This window comes from Nanorana parkeri, unplaced genomic scaffold (assembly GCF_000935625.1).
Source record: "Nanorana parkeri isolate BGI_ZX_2015 unplaced genomic scaffold, ASM93562v1 scaffold1806, whole genome shotgun sequence".
Lineage (NCBI taxonomy): Eukaryota > Metazoa > Chordata > Amphibia > Anura > Dicroglossidae > Nanorana > Nanorana parkeri.
The window spans coordinates 165,052-189,048 of NW_017308074.1; the positions used below are offsets into that span (position 1 = coordinate 165,052).

Here is a 23,997-nt window from a genome sequence, read left to right on the forward strand (position 1 = left end):
GTGAAAAAAATGCTGTAAAGTGAGGATGCTTCCAAAAATAATCAAATGAATAGATTTTGTTTATGATTTAACAACCTATCAAGTGCAAAAACTGGAAAAAAATAAATAGATCAAATTATTACTTGGTGTATTCACCCTTTGCCTTTAAACCGGCATCATTGGATCATATAGAAAACAGGGATAAACTGGGTGAGGAAAAGCCAGGCTCTCCTAAGAAGTTGAGATTGCCGAATACAGTTCACAGTGAAAAAAATGTACACAATGGTAAAACTGAGAGCAGGAACAAGACATAGGGTGGTTCTAGCACATCATCTAGGTCTCTGACAAGCAGAAATGTATTCCACAATATTGTATTAAAGGTTTTTTTGCAAAGAGGGGTACATACAATGACAATCACAAAGCGGAACATAGAAAAAGGAACGATGCACGAGTGCCAAATAACACAAAACAACACATGGAAAACCTTCCGCTCCGATCAATCACCAAATAAATAGGGGCACCAGCACAAAAGGTTATATACTCGAAAATACACTCAAGCAAAATACAAGGCCCAAAAATATGGCCCAAAACAGGCATTGTGGGCAATGCCAGAGGAGAAAAAGGAGAAGAAGGCTGAATACAAGAAAAGACTCAAAAGAAAAAGTAAGAAAGTGAAAAAAAATTGAGAAAAGCAATGAAGAAAGAGGAAGAAAAGAAGCATCGGACACAAGCAGCAATTTCATGGAAGACAGGTGTCTTCAGATGTGCCGGCCAACCTCTTGTGCAGAAACACAAAGAAATAGGCAACTGCGAGGACTGTAAATGGAGTGGTCGGCCAAGGAAAGAGTGCAGCACATGAAGACCCAGCATGCTGACTTTCCTTCGAAATCAGAAAATGTCCAGTGGCACTCTTAGTTCAGACTTAGTAGAATCTAGTGGGATCTTGGTGCACCTACAAGTCTGGCCAGAAGTGGTCTTCATGAATGGTTTGCAGCTACAAAGCCATACCTCAGACATAGAAAAAAGGCCAAGAGACTTGCCTATGCATTGCCAAGAGACTTGCCTATACAGGAAACGCAAAAACCGGTGTACAGAAAAATGGCAGCAAGTGCTCTGGGCCGGCAAGTCCAAATTTGAAATATTCCGCTGTAAAAGAAGGCAATTTGTTTGACGAAGGCCTGGAGAGTACAAGGAGTCTGAAGGCAACAGTGAAGCTTTGTGAAGGTTCCGTGCAGATTTGCGGTTGCATTGCTGCACATGGAACGATTAATTAATGGTCTCTTCAAAGCTGAAAAGTACAGTGATATAATTATCCATATGCAATTATATCAGGGAGGCTTTTGATTGGTCCAAAATTAATTATGCAGCGGGACAATGACACCCAAACACACACCCAACATGAGCTATCTTTAGTGAAAAGAAGAACAGGGAGCCCTGGCTGAGATGGAAGACCACAGAGTCCTGATTTGCCATTGCGTCTGTCTGGAACTACACGAAGAGAGAGAAGCAACTGAGGCAGCCTAAATCCGCAGAAGAACTATGGTTGGTTCTAGACTTGTGCGATTCGTTTCGTTCCAAATCAAAATTTGGAAATGTTTTAAAAAAATTCGGACACGTCTGAATTTCCAAATCTTAATGCATCCGAATGCTCCTTTCTCTGTTTAACATTTCTCTCCTGAAATACTCTGTGCTGCTGGGTAAAGCAGCTCCTCCCATTCTTTCTCAAAGCCCCTCCTAGGACATCATGCAGTCATAGTAGTTTTGCCTGGCTCCTTCAGATCACCGTGGAGTTGGCTTATGTAAGATCCTGTAACCTGCTGAGACAGACTTGGTTGACTGATCTGATTTTTCTGTGTTTTTCCAGTTGAAGGGTTTAAAAATACTTTTCTTCCGCTCGCTCGTCAGGGCTTGTCACCCTGGGACAACGACGTGACTGCTGAGAGTATCGAACACCCAGGGCTGTGAATGACAAGGTCGTGACGGCAATGGAGACCCACAGAGCTCAAGTGTCTAGACAACAGATGCGTGGTTGCCACGGAAACTTGCCACCTTTGGCTGGTGGAAACGGTTTGACAATTTCCCGAGAGCCCAAAAAAAATGAATGCTGAATTCTCCAAAGCTTCTGCCCTGCTCCCTCTTAACAGGTCATTTGACTTCTAGAAAAATATTCGAGAGTATTCCTGGTAACTGATCATGAAACGCTTTTATGATGTCGTTGTACAGCGAAGGTCTTTGCTGGTAAGCTGTCAAAGAGGACCTGCTCATGCTGGCACTTCTGTGGTTGACACCCACTAGAATGGGCTGCCAAAATGGCATTACAACCTGGAGCAGTAGTCCTTGGTGCCAAAAAATGTTTCAATATACAAGGGTCTAAAGCAAACCATTGACAATACAGTCTGATTGCACAATCAAACAGCCAGCCAGTGACAGGAACTCTAAGACTGCTTACCTGTCTCTTTAGAGGCCCCATCTTACTAACCGGAGGAGCATGATGTCTCTTCCTTGCTGCCCCTTTGCCAGGATGACATGGTCTTTAAAGCTAACCTAATCTTGAAAAGAAACCCTTAATGCTTACCCTTGAACAAAACTTAACATCAACCCTTAACCCTTAAACAAGACACTTAACATATAACCTGACCCTAACAACCCTCAACTTAACCTTAACATTTAACCTAACCCCTAAATCGTACCCTTAACCTGTAACTGAACCCTTACATGAAACTTGACACTAAGGACATTCAACCTAAATATAACACTTCACCTAACCATTAAACCAAAACCTTAACACATGCCCTGACCCTATCAACCCTCAAACTAACCTTAACACTTAACCTAGCACTTAACATGTAACCTGACCCTAACAACCCTCAACCCAACCTTACCTAGCCTAACCATTAAACTGAACACTTCCCATGTATCCATACCTTAACAACCTTCACCCAACCTTTAACCTAACCCTTAAATTGAACCCTTTACACGTAACCATAACAATCCTAAACTTAACCTTAAAGGAGAACTATGAGGTGAGTGCTTTTCACTCACGTCATAGTTCTAGCCGACCTGTGACAATGAGACTGTCACAGGTCGGCCCAGTAGATCGGGAGGTGAGCGAACACATACCGGCGTTCGCTCACTTCTCGATCCTGTCACCGCTCTCTGCCGTGATAGGGGAGGGACTGGATTCCCCCCTCCCCGCGCCGATCCTCCAGCGCTGACTGGCGGAACGGACGGGGGAGGGGGCGGGTACAGCTGGCTCTGCCTCTAGATAGGCAGAGCCAGCTGTCAGTCACGCAGCTGGGTGGATCCCTACCATCCTGCACGTATCTTTAACATTTAAGCCAACCATCAAACAGAATGTGTAGTGTATAACTTGGCCCTAAAATCCCTCAACCTAATCTTTACGCCTAACCCAACCCTTAAACCCAACCCATAACATGTAAAATGACCCTAACAACCTTCTCCTAACGTTAACATTTAACCCAACCATTCAACGGAACCTGTAACATTTAAACTGACCTTAATACTTAACCTAGCCCATTAACTGAACTCTTGACATGTAACCTTAATCCTACAACCCCCAACCTAATCTTACCAGCTAACCTAACTATTAAACCAAAACCTTAACACGTAACCTGATCCAAACCATGAACTCAACCCTCTGCTTTCCCTCAAAAGTGTATCTCCCTCAACCCTGACCTTCACCATAACAGTGAAACTTTACACTCCCCAAGCCTTTAGACCTACCAACTAACCTAATCATCAGCACATGGCTTTAGAAGATAACATTCTGCAGGCAGAGTTTGTTTGAATATCCTACAGGCTTTCATTTCCACCTAGACATAATATGGTTGCCTGGTTGCAGTGGGCAACTGTTATTTCATGATGGTGGGTACCTTTATCCAGATGATTATTTTAGTAAAACCAAACAAAGGATGATAGAAGACAATAGTCTCAATTCACTAAGCGTCAACGCCAGGCTAAGGAGCTTTATTTTTAACCATGCGACTGTAATTTTCAAATCTCATTGGACTCAGCTGAAAATAAGTATACTTAACCTAGTGTTAGCTTTGTAATGTCACAGTTCCTTGTACTTTGATCCGGCCCCGGGTTTTGCATCCTGTCCGAGCTGCTCGGTTTCCTGTCAGTCCGCCGTGAACCTAGGTGTTATAAGGTTTGTGCAACTGTGCTTTAGCGTTCGAGCAACATGTCTCCACGCTAGTAGCCGGATCCTTCTGTTTTCTGTGGTATTGCTGCTTGAGTATACCTTGCATTCTGTGTCTTTGTTTAGTCTTGTTGATTTCAGTGTTCCCTTCCTGCTGCGCTCTTTCGTTCCCTCTGTTTTCTGTCTGTGTATCTCTTTGTTTGCTGTGGCTGTGTGTTCCCTCCACAGCATTGCTCCCTGCTCTGTTTGTGGTTGCCTCCTGCGGTTAGTGTGCATCCCCCTCCTTTCTCTTGTGCGTTCCCCTCTGCTGTTCCTGGGTATCCCTTTCCTCTGTGGGTACACCTGTGGTGTATTCCCTTCTGTGTCCTGCTCCCTGTGCCACGCATGTTCCCTGTGTCTTCCCTCTAGTGCCTGTTTTCGGTATCTTGTATCCTGTGTGCACCCTGTGTCTTGTTCCCTGTGCTGTGGCCCCTGAGTACTCGCTTGCACTGTGCCTGCACCGGTGTGTCAGAGAGCCGTAACCTGGGAGCTGCCTTGCAGCTCAACATCCACACCATCAGTGGCTCTGGGGAAGACCAGGTGGCTCCTTAGATCCTGCGACTCGGGCACACCTGCGTTTGTTGTGCGGTCACACTGTCCCTGCATCTTCAGAGACCCACATTCCTGCCCATTCCTAAGTCAGTCCCTATATAACGCTCCCCAAAACCCAGAGTTTACGACTCCTGGTGCTGCAGTGTCCTAATCGTGACATGTAAGTTGTAACATGAGACTCCTCACATTCTATTGGCTGTTCACTTTAATCCATTTGTCCTCTTTCTGAATGCTCCCCCTGTTTCCCCCGAGATTGTGTTACGTTGGATTAATAGAATGGTGGAGCTCGCAGGGCAAAAGTCCAAAGTCTTTCAATCATGAAGAACTATACACATAATCAGCCGATAAAATCTTTTCCAACTGTATCCCCCCATCCTGCAGTGACCCGACGGGTCTTTCAATATACTTCTCACCAATTAAAGCAATTTAGCAAATCCAATTTACACATCTACATAGGGTGCTAGAGTATATTAAAAGCCTCTGATCTACACGGTGGGAAACAATTTCATCTGGAAAGAAATATGGACCTGAAAGACCAATCTTAAAGGATGAAGGGCTTAGCGAGGGCAGGGTGCCGGAGACTGATAACAAAGGATCTCATTTGTGAACACGCCAATCGTAAGGAGTGAAAAGTATGAACTGTATGACACGGAAGAGTGTGATGTTGTACAGGGCCTGCTCAGTATGAGGGCAGATGAATCACTTCTAATATTCGGTACAAAAGGTTCTGCAGTCACTCTATTGACAATGAATACCCTATTGTAAATTATAAGCATTTTTAGAACACCGGTGAAGCTCGCTAGAAGCCCTGCTAAAGTAAACTGCCCTTTCAAAGCTATAGCCAACATCTCCCTTAAAGTGGACCTAGCATCAGATATGTAAGGTGTGCAGGTGTAAACTGGCCATAAGCTGGTGAGATTTTGCTCAATGGGCGGACCAGATGGCATCTACCGCTGTTAAAATACAACAGCCCAGTTTGATGGGGGAGTCAAGTGTTTTTTCTCATTCAGCTCACAGGGCCAGCCTAATACTTACTGGTATGTATTACCTCTCACAGAGGTAACAGTACTCAGCCAGACAATGCCTTCATCTCCTTTGTTTTACAGAGGGACAGAGCCATCTTTGTTCAGGCATCATCTCGGGCAGGGGCGCCCGCAATTTTATTGTCTTGAGATCTACTTTTCAAATGACAAGCTCAATGAGATCTACCAATGAAAAAACACCTTTATTTTAAAAATCAAGCACATTAAAATTGTTACTGGGACTACTGCCTCTCTCTCTCTAGCGCTCTCTCTCCTCACTCATTCTCCTGTCTCTTTCTCTCTCCTCTCGGCTGTCTCTTCTCACTCTCCTCTGGCTGTCTCTTTTCTCTCTCCTTGTTCTCTCCTCTGTCTCTTCTCTCTCACTCATGTCTCTTCTCTCTCTCTTTCTCCTCACTCTCTTCCCTGTCTCTCTCTTTGTCCTATCTTTTCTCTCTCCTCTCGCGCTCTCTCTCTCTTGGCTGTCTCTTCTCTCTCCTCTGGCTGTCTCTTCTCTCCTCGCTCTCTCCTCGCTCTCTCCCCTGTCTTTCTTTCTCTGCTGTCTCTTCTCTCTCCCCTGGCTGTCTCTTCTCTCTCTCCTCTGGCTGTCTCTTCTCTCTCACTCTCTCCCCTGTCTTTCTTTCTCTGCTGTCTCTTCTCTCTCTCCCCTGTCTCTCTCTTCTCTCTCTCCTCTGGCTCGCTCTCTCTCTTGGCTGTATCTTCTCTCTCCTCTGGCTGTCTCTTCTCTCTCACTCTCTCCTCGCTCTCTCCCCTGTTTTTCTTTCTCTGCTGTCTCTTTTCTCTCTCGCTCTCTCTTCTCGCTCTCTCCCCTGTCTCTCTCCCCTGGCTGTCTCTTCTCTCTCTCTCTCTCTCTCTCTCTCTCTCTCCCCCCTGGCTGCCTTTCCTTACCTGCACTGCAGCAGCTTCCCAGCTCTTCTCTCACATGAGCTGCCCTGTCCTCCAGCGGTGCTAGTGTGTCCAAAGCTACAGACTGGGGCGCCCCGCCGTCCCGGCACGCACTGGTGATAGTGCGGGCGAAATGTGTCTGACGCGGCAAACGGGGTCCCGCCCCTTCCTGTCTGCAGCATCTGCAACATTCAGCTGCACTAGCACCGCGGGAGGGAGCACAGGTCAGTGAGCCGATCACTATCTAACAGTGTTTGCTTTACGATCGACTGGTAAATCGCGATCGGCCTAATGGGCACCTCTGATCTAGGGTCATCCACTGCTTCGTAAACTAAGATGCTGGCTTAGAGATAACAAAGTCATGCAAGTCCTGCTACCTGTGCAGTTCCTGGCTGTGTTCACAAATGCTTGACAAGGATTGCAGCAAATGTACAGATTGATCGCTTCCTCCTGCCTGCAACTTTCCTTAAATAGTAACATGGAACAAGAACGCAGCCTGCAAAGCCAGAGAAGTCTCAATCAATGCTTGCAGGCTTGTTCCAGGTCGCTATCTCATTATATAGTAAAGCCAGGTTCAGGCTGACAGTCCTGAAATCTGCACCTTTAAAAAGCAAGCACTGTCAGCCTCCATATTTCTGTTACATCTAGGCTTTGACAGGCAGTCTGACAACACACCAGCTCCTGCCAACTCACTGTAGCTATCGGTGGCTCCTTTCCCAGGAACCGCACAGCAGTTAAGGAAGGCGGTAACACGAGCGCTCTAACTGCAATTATCTCCAGCAGACAGAACTGAGGAAACTCACAGATGGGATTATATACACTTTGTCATACTGGCAATACTTTGATGGCTGCTCTTGGCCCGAAGTGCCGTAATTGCAGGGCTACTGAAGGGCACACAATTCAAAGTGAACGTGTGCCTTGCCCACGCAGGCCGCAACTTAACTCAAAGGCCCGCTATAGGGAAGTATAATGTATTTGGATAGCTGTATGAGGTTAATACCTGTAATGTTAGTGTTTAGTATATTAATTCCTTTTATATGTTTTTTTCCACGTTTACATGCAGGCCAAGCTGTCCAGCAAATTGAGAGATATCGGGGTTGGGGCAAACCATATAAGACGGCCAGGGATGCTTACAACAATCAGCTTTTATTTATGCGGTTGAAGCATTTTGCTGCCAGCAGACCCCTGTAACCAGCCGTCACGACTCGCACCGGCCCCGTGTTGACATTCGCGAGCAGAGCTGTCATTTTACGGCTCCAGGGTCAATGAGAGCCAGCAGCGGCGGTGGAGCAGGCTGGACCCGGTATTCTGTCAACATCATCAACTCGCGAACCTCTGACGTCACCGGCAGTGGAGGAGGCAGGGCCGGTGCTCGGCAGCAGGGGAGGAGGCGGGGTCCGGTGACGAAGAAGGAGGCGGGCCGGTCGACTGAGGAGGTAAGGAGTGCAACCAGCCCACCTGAGGGTGACCCTGCAGAGCCCACTATAGAGAGTCTATGGTGGGCTCTGCAGGGTCACCCTCAGGTGGGATCTTGAGTGAGCTCTGCAAGGGTTATAACTAGAAATCACGGGGGCCCCATACAAAATTTTGCTATGGGGCCCTGTGATTTCTAGTTACGCCCCTGGCTCCATCCTAAGCTAAATCTCCAGACTTCACTACAAGTGTCCATGGCCATGAGCCCTTCAATGTATAGATTAGTATGTGGTAAGAGGATCTATTGTAGCTGCGCACCGCGGGGTGTTATTTAATCCAGTGACCAGGAACGGATCAATATTTGCACTGGTGTTGTGGTAATAATGAAATCGTGCTAAACGAAATGATGACTCGGTGTACATAGCGGTAAAGGAGTTAAGAGTTCACCATTATGAGGATTGATTGCTGAAGTGCCATCAATAGCCGAGACGTGTTAATCACAGTTAAGTGGATAATGGCTGGACAAGTGAATCATCATTACACACGATCCTAGAGATCCAATAACGTCTGTGGACTTTCGCGATCGATAGATGAGCCGATATCAAGCCCTGAAGGAGGTGAAGATGAGGTGAAGGCTAAAAAGGAACCTAAAGCCTCATTGAAATTTCAGTTTAGAGAAGCCAAATACATTCCAGGTGCATTGAAACAAAAAGTGTGCAAAGTCTTAGGGCCCAGTAAACGTAAGGGTTCCGTTGAGGTGTGTTACTGCTCACACCCATTGACAAGTGTTATGGGATGTGTCAACCTGTGCTTGCATAGATTGCATTAAAGGAGAACTATGGGGTTAGGGCTTTTCCCCATAGTTCTCCTTAGGGTAACGGGAGGACACAAACTAGCGTCCTCCCGTTACCCTAAGCTCAGTATACCGCGAGCTACAGCTACAGCTCGCGGTATACTGAGACACCGCAGCTGAAGCGGATCCCGACAATTATGTCTGGATCCGCCCAGCGGCGTGAGTGACAGCTGGCTCTGCCTATCTAGAGGCAGAGCCAGCTGTACCCGCCCCTTCCCCCGTCTGTTCCACCAGTCAGCGCTGGTGGATCGGAGCGGGGAGGGGGGAACCCAGCCCCTCCCCTGTCACGGCTCTCTGCCGTGACGGGATCGCGAAGTGAGCGAACGCCGGTATGTGTTCGCTCACCTCCCGATCTACTGAGCCGACCTGTGACAGTCTCATTGTCACAGGTCGGCTAGAACTATGAGGTGAGTGAAAAGCACTCACCTCATAGTTCTCCTTTAAGGTGAGCTGCATTGCATTGTGCTCTACTGTACAATGCGTTGGGGTGCCATTCACAATGAAGGCACCATTGTAGCTCACGTTGCCGCCATGCATGCCATTCATGTAAATGGGCCATTACATTTTTGTTTAAGCCACAACCTCAGTAGAAAAGCTTATTCCCCTCCAGTATATGTGTGAGTCAGATTTCTCCAATCAAGAAGTAGTAACAGTTTTCCTGATTGCACAGCTATAGGTCTGACTCAGCAGGGGGCGTGCCAGATTGCATTGCACACTGTGAGCTTCTTACAATGTGCATTGGAAGCTGCAGCAAGTCAACTAGAGCCCGCCTCATTTCCTGGCTGGAGGGCACACAGCATCATCTTTCCTCCCCAGCTTGACTGTCCCTGGCCCTCCCGCTTCATTCATTGGACTTCAGTTCTTTCAATCATGGAGGTTCAGCATCACATGTGGACGTTACCTAGGTCTGCATGCAAGTGAAGCCTATCTAGGAGCACCCACTCCTCCAGACTGACATCCTGGAGGAATTTTGATTTTGCATACCTCCTCCCAAAAGCCGGCCCACATATATTTCTATCACTGCACTGATGATGGCCAAAAAGCCTAAGGGCCCTGTCACACCATCAAGAGTGCGTTCCAGTGCATTTGGCCTCTGGAACGCACTGGAACGCAACCCGGCTGGCGCACTGGAATGCCCCCCACTTGGGTGCAATCGCCGGCACCCAAAGGCATGGCATATGTCTGCATTCCGGTCCAGTGCGATCTGCAAAAAATGTGCCAATCGTTCCGGTTCCGGCTATCGCACCGCGGGTGGGGGGGCGCGGCTGTGATACCATTGAGTTTAACGCACCGCAACTCCCCCTTCCGCCCCAAAACAAAGTGAGCCGGCCGGGTTGCATTCCAGTGCGTTCCGGATTGCCGAACGCACTCTTGATGGTGTGACTGGGCCCTAAAACAGCTGTATGCAGTTTGGAATACATAGCTCTATAATATGATGCATTATCATGTATGGTTATACTGTCTTGTTTCCATATATAGGTAATAGATAAGTGCGGAGTGACACCAGAAGGGACTTCTATGGCTGAATTTAAATTGTGGTAAAACTGAATGCAGGTACAGAAACCTTCAGAATACAAACCCAATAACAGCCGCGAACACACCAGACCAGGATGCTGGTGAATGTATAGCAGCAGAAATGGGTTACTGACCAAATATTTTTGCAGGCCGACATTCACAGAGGGAAAACGGCCACCCAGGTTACAATCTGATGGTACAATGTAATGCAAAGGCCCCAATCGTCCATTCTATTCAAGTCAGGTCGGCTCTTGCACCACATAGTTGTTGGTAAAGAAGATTGCACAACCAGATTGTGCGGAAGGTTTTCTATTACAGAGCCCAGGCAGCGATTTACTGAGGCAGCTGAGACAGATGTGTCCCTAAGATGGTGTCACCCGGCGCGCCCCCTGGGACATCATCAAGCACGTGCGTAACGCCGTCACGCGCCATTGGCGATCTCAGTTATGGAAGCAGGCATAGAGAGGAGGGGACGTTCAGGTATAACGTATGCTTTCTCATGCAGCTGTCGGGTGCTCGGTCCATGACCGAGTGTTCGACTTTTCAGAGGGGGTGACACCAAAATGACTGTTAGTTATTTTGGTGTCACCCCCCTCTGAGGGTGTCACCCCATTTGAAGCCACTGAGCTGAGACATTGTGCACCATTAATCTGCCATCTCTTCTCTGATAACCAAAACTCTGCCCTCAATGCAAACCTGCCTTCAAGTAGAACCATAGCTTTCTATAATATGTGCTGCAAAACTTAATTATAAATGCATCTGTCCTCCAGGTAGGAAAGTCCATCACTCGGACACATCGGTGCAGATGGCAGTTGAGCAGGAATAGAAGCAGATGGTGGTGCACGGGCAACTTCAGAAATGAGGACAAGCCAAAGGTCAGGGCAGGCAGTGAACAAGGGTAGGCAACATAGAAGACAAAATGAGCAAAGGGATGGGGATGCACAGGGACTACCATGACCTGGAGTCTTGGGCTAAGAAATGGACCTACTTCTCAGGCACTAAGTGATGGCTTGAGCACAGCAAAACAGTGAGGTTGATTGACAGGCTAGACGGGGACTGGCTATGTAGCTGCTATATCAACCAGCAGCTGAAATCTGGTTGACACCTATACCTCCCGGTCATGAAACAAGGCAGTCTGTAGCATGGTAGGAGAGACCACATGCTGGTAGAACCACCAGTTGCAGATCAGCTTGACCTGTGACACTTGGGACTTCAGCAGATGGACACAATGGGACTGTACGGGCCCTAAGTGGCCCTTTAGTCACATCACTTCAAACCTGACAGCTATAAAACTGAGTCACATGACCAAAAATACTTGAAAGATCTGCAGAACTTCGATTTATATGACTAATATCTTCTCTGATTCTTTTATATCTTCCCAGAATTCAGATTTAGGGGCACTTTCAAAGGGAAGGGGATGCTTTAATGCAAGAAAATAGATGTTAAAGGACCCCCCAAAAAACTGGATAGTGGACCCTCTGTCCTATCTGCATGTTTAGAGCAAGTGTGAGCCCTAATAAGGGCCAAGGTGCAGAGTCCAAGCACACGCCACCAGATCCTCACCAGCGCAGCCCGCAAGGAGTGATGGACTTTCCTGGTAGGAAAGTCCATCACTCGGACACATCGGTGCAGATGGCAGTTGAGCAGGAATAGAACCAGATGGTGGTGCATGGGCAACTTCAGAAATGAGGACAGGCCAAAGGTCAGGGCAGGCAGAAAACAAGTATAGACAAAATAGAAGAGAAAATGATCAAAGGGATGGGGATGCACAGGGACTACCATGACCTGGAGTCCTGGGCCAGGAGGGGCTGCCTTAATGCAAGAAAAGAGGTGTTAAAGGGCCCCAAAAAAACTGGATAGTGGACTCTCTGTGCTATTTTCATGTTTAGAGATGGTATGAATCCACAAAATGGTCAAGGTGCAGAGTCCAAGCACACACCACCAGAGCAGCCCACAAGGAGTGATGGACTTTCCAGGTAGGAAAGTTCATCACTCAGACTCATCAGTGCAGATGGCAGTTGAGCAGGAATAGAACCAGATGGTGGTACACGGGCAACTTCAGAAATGAGGACAGGCCAAAGGTCAGGGCAGGCAACGGACAAGGGTAGGCAAAATAGAAGACAAAATGAGCAAAGGGATGGGGGCGACAGGGACTACCACGACCTGGAGCCTTGGGCTAGGAAATTAACCTACTTCTTAGGCAATATGTGTTAGCCTGAGAACAGCTAAATAGTGAGGTTGATTGGCAGACTGGACGGGGACTGGCTATAAAGCTGCTATATCAACCAGCAGCTGAAATCCGGTGACACCTGTACCTCCTGGTCCTGGAACAAGGAGAGGAGACCACATGGTGGTTGAACCACCAGTTGAGAATCAGCTTGACTTGTGACACTTGGGACCTCAGCAGATGGGCACAATGGGTCTGTATGGGCCCTAAGCGGCCCTTTAGTCACATCACTTCAAACCTGACAGTCACATGACCAAAAACACTTGAAAGAACTGCAGAATTTCGATTTGTATGACTAATATCTTTTTCCCCTCGTACTCGTACCCCTTTCTCCTCATTATTCAGTGACATGTCGGCGAATCGGAGGCCCCTGATGAAACAATGGGAATGTTAAAGACTTCACCGACGGCTCGACTTGAATTGTGCGTGTTTCTCTTGTAAAAATAACAGTAATTATTCATTCCGTCGTTGATTAATGATTCCTTTCCATGTTATCAGCCCTTCCTGGCTATATTCGGTCCCCGTACTTTTCTGCTGACGAAAATAGCGACGCGCCTCGGGAGCAACGGCGCTAAATGCTGCTTTTATTCCTCGGCTGTTCTGAGCCATTAAAAAGAAATGGTTTTTTTTTCATTTTTGCAGAGCGAGAAATAATGGGATCAGAATGAGGTGGAAGATTTGTGTTTTCTTTTATAATAGAAACAATTTATATGAACCTTTTCCATTTTTTTCCATTCTACGGACAATGGGGCAGGTTTTTTATTATTTAAGGTCAAGTTTTCACTTTGAAAGAAATAAATCTTGGTTGTGTTCACAAATGTCTGACACAGCTCAGCCTTTCACCTTGTGATTTGCTACAAAGCTACAATGTTGCAGTTTGATGACTAGTGGAGGGAGGACTGAGGAAATGCTTCCTCCTGCCTGCAGCAAACTGATCACTGAGAGAGGGGAGACTGAGGAAATGCTTCCTCCTGCCTGCAGCGTACTGATCACTGGGGGAGGGGAGACTGGGGGAATGCTTTCTGCTACCTGCAGCAGACTGATCACTGGGGGAGGAGAGACTGAGGAAATGCTTCCTCCTGCCTGCAACAGACTGATCACTGGGGGAGGAGAGACTGAGGAAATCCTACCTCCTGCCTGCAACAGACTGATCACTTGGGGAGGGGAGACTGAGGAAATGCTTCCTCCTGCCTGCAGCAGACTGATGACACCATCTCAACCTAGGCAAAGTCCTTGGACTAGAGGTCAAGAATGGCTTGAATGATATTACGGTGGAGCTCTTTGAATACTTACTGTTGCTGTATATTGTGACCTGTCAGGGATTTATTCATGCAGATACTGAAAAGTCTAGTTCCATTCTTGTTGGTCATATAGGGGGACATTACCTATTGTTTAGGTAATGATCAAAGGTGGAAGAATAAGCTTTTGCTGTACATTGAGCGGAAATGAAAATATACGAAGAGGTCCGCTTGAATTAATAAAGGGACAGTCCTTTTGAAAGCAATTTTATAGTTATTGGTGGAACCTGTAGGGTGGGTCAGCTCCTGGTTTATTAGATGTCTTTGATTCAACGACAGTGAGCTCTCTCTGCCATCATTCCAATCTCTGGTCCTGTCTACCTTGAGGTTTCAGTGTCCCTTTGTGAGAAGCTCTCAGTGTGCAGTGAAATCAGAGGAAGCAATTGCAGTCCAGGAGAGGAGCCGGTACAGCTCTGCAAGACTGAAGGGAAGGTCGGAGGTGAGATAGAAGACTGAGGGGAAGGACGGAGGTCAGATAGAAGACTGAAGGGGAGGACGGAGGTGAGATAGAAGACTGAAGGGAAGGTCGGAGGTGAGATAGAAGACTGAAGGGAAGGTCCGAGGTGAGATAGAAGACTGAAGGGAAGGTCGGAGGTGAGATAGAAGACTGAAGGGAAGGTCGGAGGTGAGATAGAAGACTGAAGGGATGGACAGAGGTCAGACAGAAGGGAAGGACGGAGGTCAGAGATAAGACTGAAGGGAAGGATGGAGGTCATATAAAAGACTGAAGGGAAGGCCAGAGGTCAGATAGAAGACTGAAGGGAAGGCCGGAGGTGAGATATAAGACTGAAGGAGATAAGACTGAAGGGAAGGATGGAGGTCATATACAAGACTGAAGGGAAGGCCAGAGGTCAGATAGAAGACTGAAGAGAAGGCCGGAGGTGAGATAGAAGACTGAGGTGAAGGACGGAGGTCAGATAGAAGACTGAAGGGGAGGACGGAGGTCAGATAGAAGACTGAAGGGAAGGTCGGAGGTGAGATAGAAGACTGAAGGGAAGGTCGGAGGTGAGATAGAAGACTGAAGGGATGGACAGAGGTCAGACAGAAGGGAAGGACGGAGGTCAGAGATAAGACTGAAGGGAAGGATGGAGGTCATATAAAAGACTGAAGGGAAGGCCAGAGGTCAGATAGAAGACTGAAGGGAAGGCCGGAGGTGAGATATAAGACTGAAGGGAAGGACAGAGGTCCGACATAAGACTGAAGGGAAGGACAGAGGTCCGACATAAGACTGAAGGGAAGGATGTAGGTGAGATATAAGACTGAAGGGAAGGACAGAGGTCAGACATAAGACTGAAGGGAAGGCTGGAGCTCAGCTTCCATCCACAATTTGGTTGTCCACCAATCAGCATTGGAAACGGCCGGCCATTTACCAGTGACACTATTCAACTCATGGTGTCATTCAGCTCTAAAGGTCCCTGGTTCGATCCCGGGTTTTGGCAGCAATGGTCATGGCTTATAACATTGTGATTTATGGTGGTTGGCTCATCATTGAATGGCTTGGCCATTGCCCAATGCATTAATTTCTAAGCCAAGCAGCTTTCAGCTTGTTGGTCTAGGGGTATGATTCTAGCTTTGTTCATTGCGAGAGGCCCTGGACGAGCCCAATGTCTCGCGTTTCGACCGTGACTGAATTTGGGCAGGTGACCCCAATTTCTGGGAAAAAAGCGCTGAAATCCTATGCCTGAGAAATCAGTACCAGCTGCTGGCTTTATTCTAGTGCTGTTAATCCACCTTTGGGTGCGTGAGCGACCAGCTACTAGAGGCCACCACCAAAAATTGGTGGAGAAAACATTTCAGCACACGGGGTGCAATGCGTTCTTCTCAGTTAGAGCGGTTAGGGTCTGGAACTTGCTGCCACAGGCAGTGATTTCAGCTAAAAGTGTGGAATCATTCAAGAAGCTCCTGGACGATTTCCTTAGAGACCGTAACATACAGGTACTCTTAAGAGCAAAATCTCACATGGATTCATACACACGCACAAACCAGCTCACCCATAAATGCACACACACAATAGGATGGACTTACCGGTATGTCTTTATTCAACCTCAAATACTATGTAACTATGTAATCAATGGACAACAAAGTGAGGACAGAAGTCAGACATGGTGCTGTGCATTTAACAAGGTACATGGGTTATATGGCTGTTCATAGAGTAATTCTAGGGTGAACTTTCCATTCAGGATGCAGACTTTTCAGGGATGGAACAATGTGTGTCCCCAATGGCTATGCCTCATAATATCATTAAATCAGAACTATGGGGTCAGGGCTTTTCCCCATAGTTCTCCTTAGGGTAATGGGAGGACACAAACTAGCATACTCCCGTTACAGATGGACCTGTATCCTTATTCCACCTCACCTACTATGTAACTAGCACCCTAACAAATAATCCTATTACCTCTTACCATACCCTGACTAGGAAATGCTTCCTCCAAGCTTTCTGTAAAAGATTGCCTCCATTTAAATATCTGCATGTGGCGTATTAGGAGCTGAAATATATTTATCATGCATATTAATGTGTCTTCTCTGACACTGTATACAATTCTTTTGTCTGAGCTCCAAAAATTGATGAGGCAGGAAATGTTCTCCTATAAATTCACAGCGCCTATTCGCCGCTCGATGAAAGAATGAGGTGAGAGACAGACGCGAAAGCGCTGTACTTAGGAACAGCACGGCGCCGGGAACAGAGAAGAATCATTCGGTAGGAAATATGTCACAATAAACAAAAATCCCTCCTGTGTCCTCGTTCGTTGTGAAAGCGACCCGTCTACCTTTTACACCACAAATAATTTAAAGTAGGCAACGCTGCGTTCATATTGAATTATCACTGCGGAGTAAGGCAAGAAAAGCAAGAAACGCCGCTGAAATGCCTTTTACTGTAACGGGGTTTGCGGCAGCTTTATGTCAGGAGTTAGAAATCAGAGTGCTGGTGTGTACTGGTAGAGAGAGAAAATAAATGTTGCCTGTTTTACTGTAATGTACCTCATGAGAGCCAAACACAAAATGAACAGGAAGCATGGGATCATCTGACAATCACCTTGGGATATTATAGGCTGGAGTTTGTTTCTTTTACTTGTGAGTGATAGTAGAGATGGGCAGGTCTAAAGCTGCCGTGGATGGGATGATGTGTTCCAAAAATATGTTTGGGTGAACCAGCTGATCTGCCCTTGTGCAGACAGGTTCTCTTGATGAAATGGTAATGGAGTCCAAAGGACCACCTGCCAGTTTATTATACAGCGGACTCGGGCATTTTATGGCTTGTGGGCCACATCTGTCCCTTTGGCTGTCCCTGTCCGGCCCTTCGCTGGGTTATGGCTGGCTGACAGTGATGTGGACAACCAACAGATCTGGTTTGGTGCTCAGGGGTGGCACAGTGTTGCTGATTGGCTACTCAGAAAGAGGCAGGCAATCAGTAGAATTGGTCACACATGAATCCATTCTGGAACAAGAGTTGGAGGAAACCTAGAACTGCTGATGTCCACAAACTTTTTATTTTTTCCTGCATGCAGATCCCTCTCTGTGCTCAGGGGTGGCACAGAGGGATCTGCATGCAGGAAGTGTTGCTGATTGGCTATTCAGACAGAGGCAGCTAATCAATAGAATTGCCCACACATGGATCCACTCTAAAACCAGAGCTGGAGGTAACCTAGAAGTGCTGTCCTCATTATAATATTACGGCAGAGAACATGACACATTAGGTTAGAGTGGATTTGGAATTGTTGAGTGTTTGTATAGATTTTAGGTTGACCTTAAATACAGATTTCCAGCCCGGGGTTCGGCTTCCCCAACGGTCACATATTGATATGATCTATTCGTTGGCTAAATCGAGTTGACATGCCCTAAGTAGCGGGTCTCGTCTGGCAAGCAGAGAATCAGGTCACTTTCCTCCCGGAAGCCACTTACTCCAGACGGAAAATTAAACCTGCTTCGTTTGAGGAGCGTGGGGCAGATTTACGGAGGAATTAATCATGGAAGGACCTCCCGCTACCAGTAATCCGACAGACATACCCAAAATGCTACAGTTCTCCAGGATGACAGGAAATATCTCAGCCCTATAAATAAGGGTTCTTCTGATTCTTCCTCAATTGGCTCTCTGCGTGTCCTGGAATTGTTACTGTCCTATCATATTACATATGTATTTACTAACTAACTATACTAGTATGTTGGTGCCATGCCTTCCTGCCCTGAGACAGTTGGTGGCGTGCAGTTGAGGGCAAAACTTTCAACCCTCACAGCCCTCTAGCAACTTCAGCGCCAAATTATAGCTAATTTGCCTACAAACGTCAGGTGGTCATAATAATCTGGCCACTCAGTGTATATTATATACATACAATATATACTGCATCCTGCCCCACCCCTCACCCCAATTATCACCTATCCCTAAAGCTGACCATACACATGACAATTTTCAGCCAATGTTAACCACTTTCCATACACTGAGCATTGAGCTAATGATTGCCAAAAAGAAACCATCTGCCACCCATCAACTCCACCGACCACTAGGATCTACTTGATGGTGAAGTTGAAACTGGGAAGTAAACTGGCAGCTTCAATACAGGTTTAAGAAAAACAGAAACTGTAAAAAAAAAAACATAAAAAGCGACTGGATTTGCTCAATACTGACATCACCAAAGGGCCGCACATAATATTCAGTGAATGTAATGCTACAAGAGATGGTCAAAGATTGCAGACATACTACAGGAGATAGTCAGAAACTGTCGACATAGTACTGGAGTCAGGGCCAGATTGAGTCTCTCTGCTGCCCCAAGGCCAGGTTTCTCAATGCGCCCCCCTACCCCACTACCCCTCACTGGGGAATGGCAGACCTGCAGGCTGCATACAAGTGATCTTGGCAACATCACTGAGATCACATGTACAAAACAAGCGGCGGCTTCCCCGCTGTACATTTAGCTCTGCTTGCCTAATGCAGGGCTAAATGTAAAAAACAACTGCATGTCCCGGGCGTCGGGGGATAGGAATTCCACACCCCTGCTGCCCCTCTACTCCCTGCTGCCCCTCTACTCCCTGCTGCCCCAAGGCCGGGCCTCGGTTGGCCTTGTGGGAAATCCGGCCCTGACTGGAGTCATTGGAGACTTGGAACATTAGACTGCTAGGGATCACTGCTATAAACTAAGAATTCCGCGATCATGCTCCTTACAGCACCCTTAAAATAATTATTTTGCAACAGCTGATATTTCTCTTAGCAAGATGAAGCCAGAGGAAGGTCATATATTCAGAATGTTCGTCCCCATTCACACAATAAAACACACAAGAAAGGTGCAAAAATATACACATGGAAGGCCCCGGAGAGAAATAACTGGAGGGAAAATGCGCGCGCACATGCCTGTGTTAGACTTACTCACCATGGAAAGGATTCTATTTTAGGTTTATTGGCCTTTTAATGGTTCCTCGATGTAAACCTCAATTATTTACAATGTCCTTAAGCTGACCACATTTTATGACTGATTTTGGCAGCTGAACGCCAAGCCTTGGCACTGGAGGAGCGCCAGTTACCTTCGGATTTAGCAATGACGATCCCGGAGCCAATAAACTATTAATTAGAGGCTGAGCCGTGCTGGATGAAGACAGATACGTACATATGAGATATGCGATGGTGGTAGCTGAGAGGTCCTTCTGCCTTTTAAGCAGTGCCAAAGCCAGGCTGTGCAGGGACAGACTCATATCTCTATGTAGTAAACGCCAGCTTCCTCCATCAGGGTGACTTTGATGATTGTGGGGCAATGTCAAGGGTGTGCTGGCCCATGGATGTGCCCATACGGCTCTTAGAGGAGAACTATGAGGTGAGTGCTTTTCACTCACCTCATAGTTCTAGCCGACCTGTGACAATGAGACTGTCACAGGTCGGCTCAGTAGATCGGGAGGTGAGCGAACATATATCGGCGTTCGATCACCTCTCGATCCTGTCACGGCTCTCTGCAGTGACAGGGGAGGGGCTGGATTCCCCCCGCTCCGATCCACCAGCGCTGACTGGCGGAAGGGACGGGGGAGGGGGCGGGCACGCAGCTGGGCGGATCTCGACATCGATGTCGGGATCCGCTCCGGCTGCGGCGTCTCAGTATACCGCAAGCTGTAGCTCGCGGTATACTGAGCTTAGGCTAACGGGAGGACGCTAGTTTGTGTCCTCCCGTTACCCTAAGGAGAACTATGGGGAAAAGCCCTGACCCCATAGTTCTCCTTTAAGTTTTAATCAGTGTGGACCAGCGCTAAAGACTCGTATCAGAATCTGAGAATAGAAACCTTGAAGATGTCGCTCAGAACAGCACATAGGAGCTCCAGGAGGCAGAGGCAGATGAGGGCTCAATCATTTCTGGCATTCAAAGCCTAACTTTCCAAGCGCATCAAAGCAAAGGGTGTGCAATGTATTAGTTTGTTTTCTTTAAAACCAGCCACGGTCTAAGTAGAAGAGCCTGTCCCCGGCCAGCATGTGGCAGAGAAAGACCCTTGCACTATCTGTGGAAGCAATGGTCTATCTGCAGAGGTCTGACTTGTCCCACTATAGCTAGATGTCTCCAATCAGAAGGAGGAATGAGCTTTGCTGATTGAAGAGCTAATGGTCTGACTCAACTGTGGGTTCATCGAACCTTAGCAGAGAGACCACTGCTTACACACAGAATCCTTCTCTGCGGCATGCTGGCAGAGGACAGACTTTTCAACTCAGCCTGTGGCTAGTTTTAAAGAAACACACTGTTAGACCTTGCAGAACTTTTTGTTTTGATGCACAACTCATGTTATTTTTCTGACAGATATCTTTGCACTGCTCTCTTCAGTGTTTTTCTTCTCTTATTAGTATATCCACACCAGCATACCTCTACTCCCATTGTTCATTTCTGGGCACTCCCCATCAGCATTGAGTGCAACCATAGAAGGGAGACCAAGATGTTTTCCACAAGCCCACGTTGTTGTAACCATTTCCTCTTTGACCCTAGCAACCATCTAGATGTTAGTAAAGGCCAAATTTAGCAGTATTCCTTACCACTTTGTTCTTCATCACTTCCAAATATACTACACTACCTACTTTTCACCGGTGGTCCTTACCTGTCTTTTTTATATTCTTTAGAGAATCTATAAAATATACATTATAAGGCCAAACGTTTGTGGACACCTGACCACCCTACTAAATGAGTTCATTGGACATCCCATTCCGAAGCCATAGGAATTGGCTTTGCTATTGGGGAGTTGGTCCCAACTTTGGGGCTATAACAGCCTCCACTCCTCTGGGAAGGCTTTTCACAAAATTTGGAGGGTATCTGTAGGAATTTGTGTCCATTCGACCATTTTGTGGGATCAGGTACTGATGTTGGAGAAGAAGACTTGGCTTTCAGTCAGCCTTCCCACTCATCCCAAGGGTGTTTATAAGGGTTGAGGTCAAGGCTCTGTAGGCCACTTGAATTCCCATATGCCTCGGACCTCACCTTTCTGCCCCACATCCAAACACTATCCAAATCCTGCCGCCTTCGCCTTTGCAACATCTCCAAAATACGCCCCTTCCTCACCAATGAAACCGCAAAACTACTCAGCCACTCACTTGTTATCTCTCGTCTTGACTATTGCAACTCCCTCCTCATTGGCCTTCCACTACACAGGCTCCTCCCCCTTCAGTCTATCATGAATGCTGCTGCTAGACTCATCCATCTAACCAACCGCTCAGTCTCTGCAACCGCCCCCTGCCAATCCCTCCACTGGCTTCCATCCCCCACCCCCTCTGCCAATCCCTACACTGGCTTCCAATAGCCCAAAGGATAAAATTCAAAATATTAACAATGACTTGCAAAGCAATTCACCCCGGCTGTATCTCAAACCTTGTCTCAAAGTATCACCCTAACCGTCCTCTCCGCTCTTCCAAAAACCTTCTGCTTTCCAGCTCCCTCGTCAACTCCTCCCATGCTCGCCTCCAGGACTGCTCTAGAGTCTCTCCCTCTGGAACCCTTTACCCCAACCTGTCCAACTATCTCCTACTCCGACTGTCTTTAGGCGATCCCTTAAGACTCATCTCTTCAGGGAAACCTATCCCACCTCAACCTAACCACTGAACCATCACGTTCTCAAACAATTCATCCCCACACAGCTACCTCCTCATTTATCACTGGCCCCTCTCCTTGACATTGTAAGCCCTCTTCCTTAAATTGTAAAGCGCTACGCAGACTGTTGGCGCTATATAAATCCTCTATAATAATAATAATAATAATATGCCAAACTCATCACCATGTCTTTATATAGCTGGCGTTGTACACAGGAGACAGTCACGCTAAAACAAAAAAGGACTTTCCTCAAACTGTTACCACAGGATGGGAAGAGCACAACTATCTAAATGTCTTTGAACGCTGCAGCATTAACAGCACCCTTCACTGAAAACGGTTGAACTCAATCATTTGGCCATATAGTATGTGCGTATGTGTGATGGTCAGGTGTTCACAAACATTTGGTGATATATTGTAGAACTATACTTGCATGCTTAGGGAAAGGACAGGTGCACTTTAACCCATGTAACAAATATTACCAGTAGCAAGCCCTCCAGGTCAACCCTTAGACCCAAAATACAGTTCTATAGCCAACATGTTAAATTTACCTCCTTTCTTTTCCTCATCTTGACTGCTCTCCACCTTCTCCTGTTTGGGCTCCTCTTTTGCCGGAGCAGCTACTGGGCTAGCGGCAGGCACATTGGCTTGTTTGGACTCATCCTTTGCTTGGTTGGAGTCACCTCCCGAGGAGTTTTCACTGGTACCCTTCACGGTGCCCTCTGACTCCGCGGGCGCGTGCTTCTCTTCCGAAGTGGACTTCTCTGTGTTTTTGGCTTCCCCCTCTGAACCCCCTTCTGGCTTTTTGTCTTCCGAAGAGCTCTTGGCCTTCTTCTTGCCCTCTTCAGACAAAGGTCCATCGCTGGTGGGTTCCTCTGTTTTGGGGGCCTCGTTCTCTGTTTTTTCTGCATCCTCCTTGGCTTCCTCTTTGTGGTTCTCCATCACCTCTCCAGAAGTCTCGTCTTTCTTGTCCCCCTTGAGTTTTTTCCGGATTATGTGTCCGCGGAAGCTGGCCTGGATTTTGGTAGCGGCTTTATGAGCTTTGTCCTCTGGTTTGTTTGCATCTTGTTCGATTTTTTGGTCAGCATCCTCTTTCTTCTCCACCTGGTAAAAGAAGAGGACTTGTAATATTTTCTATCAGACTTCTTAAATAAATACCTTACAATTTTTGAAAACAAACATATTTTCTACAACACCAGCACCAAATAGCGTATATATGTTGCCAAGCCAGTGTTAGGAAGTTAGGTTGTGGTAGTTAGGTGTGACAGACATAACTGATACAGAGCAACAGTATGAAATATAAAGGGAGAAAACTACAGTGGCCATTTCGGTAACATTACAAGTCTGAATACATTCCTGACATGCAACAGTATACAGCAAATGCAACTTTTTAAAAGAAGACATCCGGGATTCTTAGGTGGGCTGTGCGGGTTCTCAGGTGGGCCGTGCGGGGCCCAAAAGGACTGTGCGTGGTCTCAGGAAGGCTGTGCGGTATTTTAGGAGGGCTGTGTGTGTCTCAGGAGGGCCATACGGGGTCTCAGGAGGGCTGTGTGAGGTCTCAGGAGGGCTGTGCAGGGTCTCAGATGGGCTGTGTGTATCTCAGGAGGGCTATACGGGGTCTAAGGAGGGCTGTGTGAGGTCTCAGGAGGGCTGTGCAGGGTCTCAGGTGGGCTGTGTGTGTCTCAGGAGGGCCATACGGGGTCTCAGGTGGGCTGTGAGGGGTCTCACCAGGGGTCCGAAGAATCTCGCAGGTAGACTCTGCACTGTAAGCAGTGCTGCATGGTGGGGAAGGAGGAGAATATGTGTGGTTGGCACTGAAACAGGTGCCGTGGTTCACAGGAAGGCTGCCGAGGTCCCCGGCAAGCGCGGCCCCTCAGGCAGCCACTTCAGTTAAAAAAGGAAAAGTGCACGTATCGGCATGTAGTATTTGTGAAAATGCCCAGTATCGGCACCAATACTCGTATCAATGCATTACTACTCTGGGCAGAAGTAATCGTAACC

The 23,997-nt window shown here is 47.2% G+C and overlaps 1 protein-coding gene across 1 annotated transcript in view; it reads right to left on the bottom strand.

The window, feature by feature from the left end:
• The window catches only part of GAP43 (growth associated protein 43), a 57,635-nt gene that overhangs the window by 9,096 nt on the left and 24,542 nt on the right, over positions 1 to 23,997 (bottom strand). Inside the window, exon 2 of the mRNA XM_018571670.1 lies at positions 22,548 to 23,100. Within this exon, the coding sequence (XP_018427172.1) occupies positions 22,548 to 23,100 (553 nt within the window). The remainder of the gene's footprint in view (positions 1 to 22,547; positions 23,101 to 23,997) is intronic.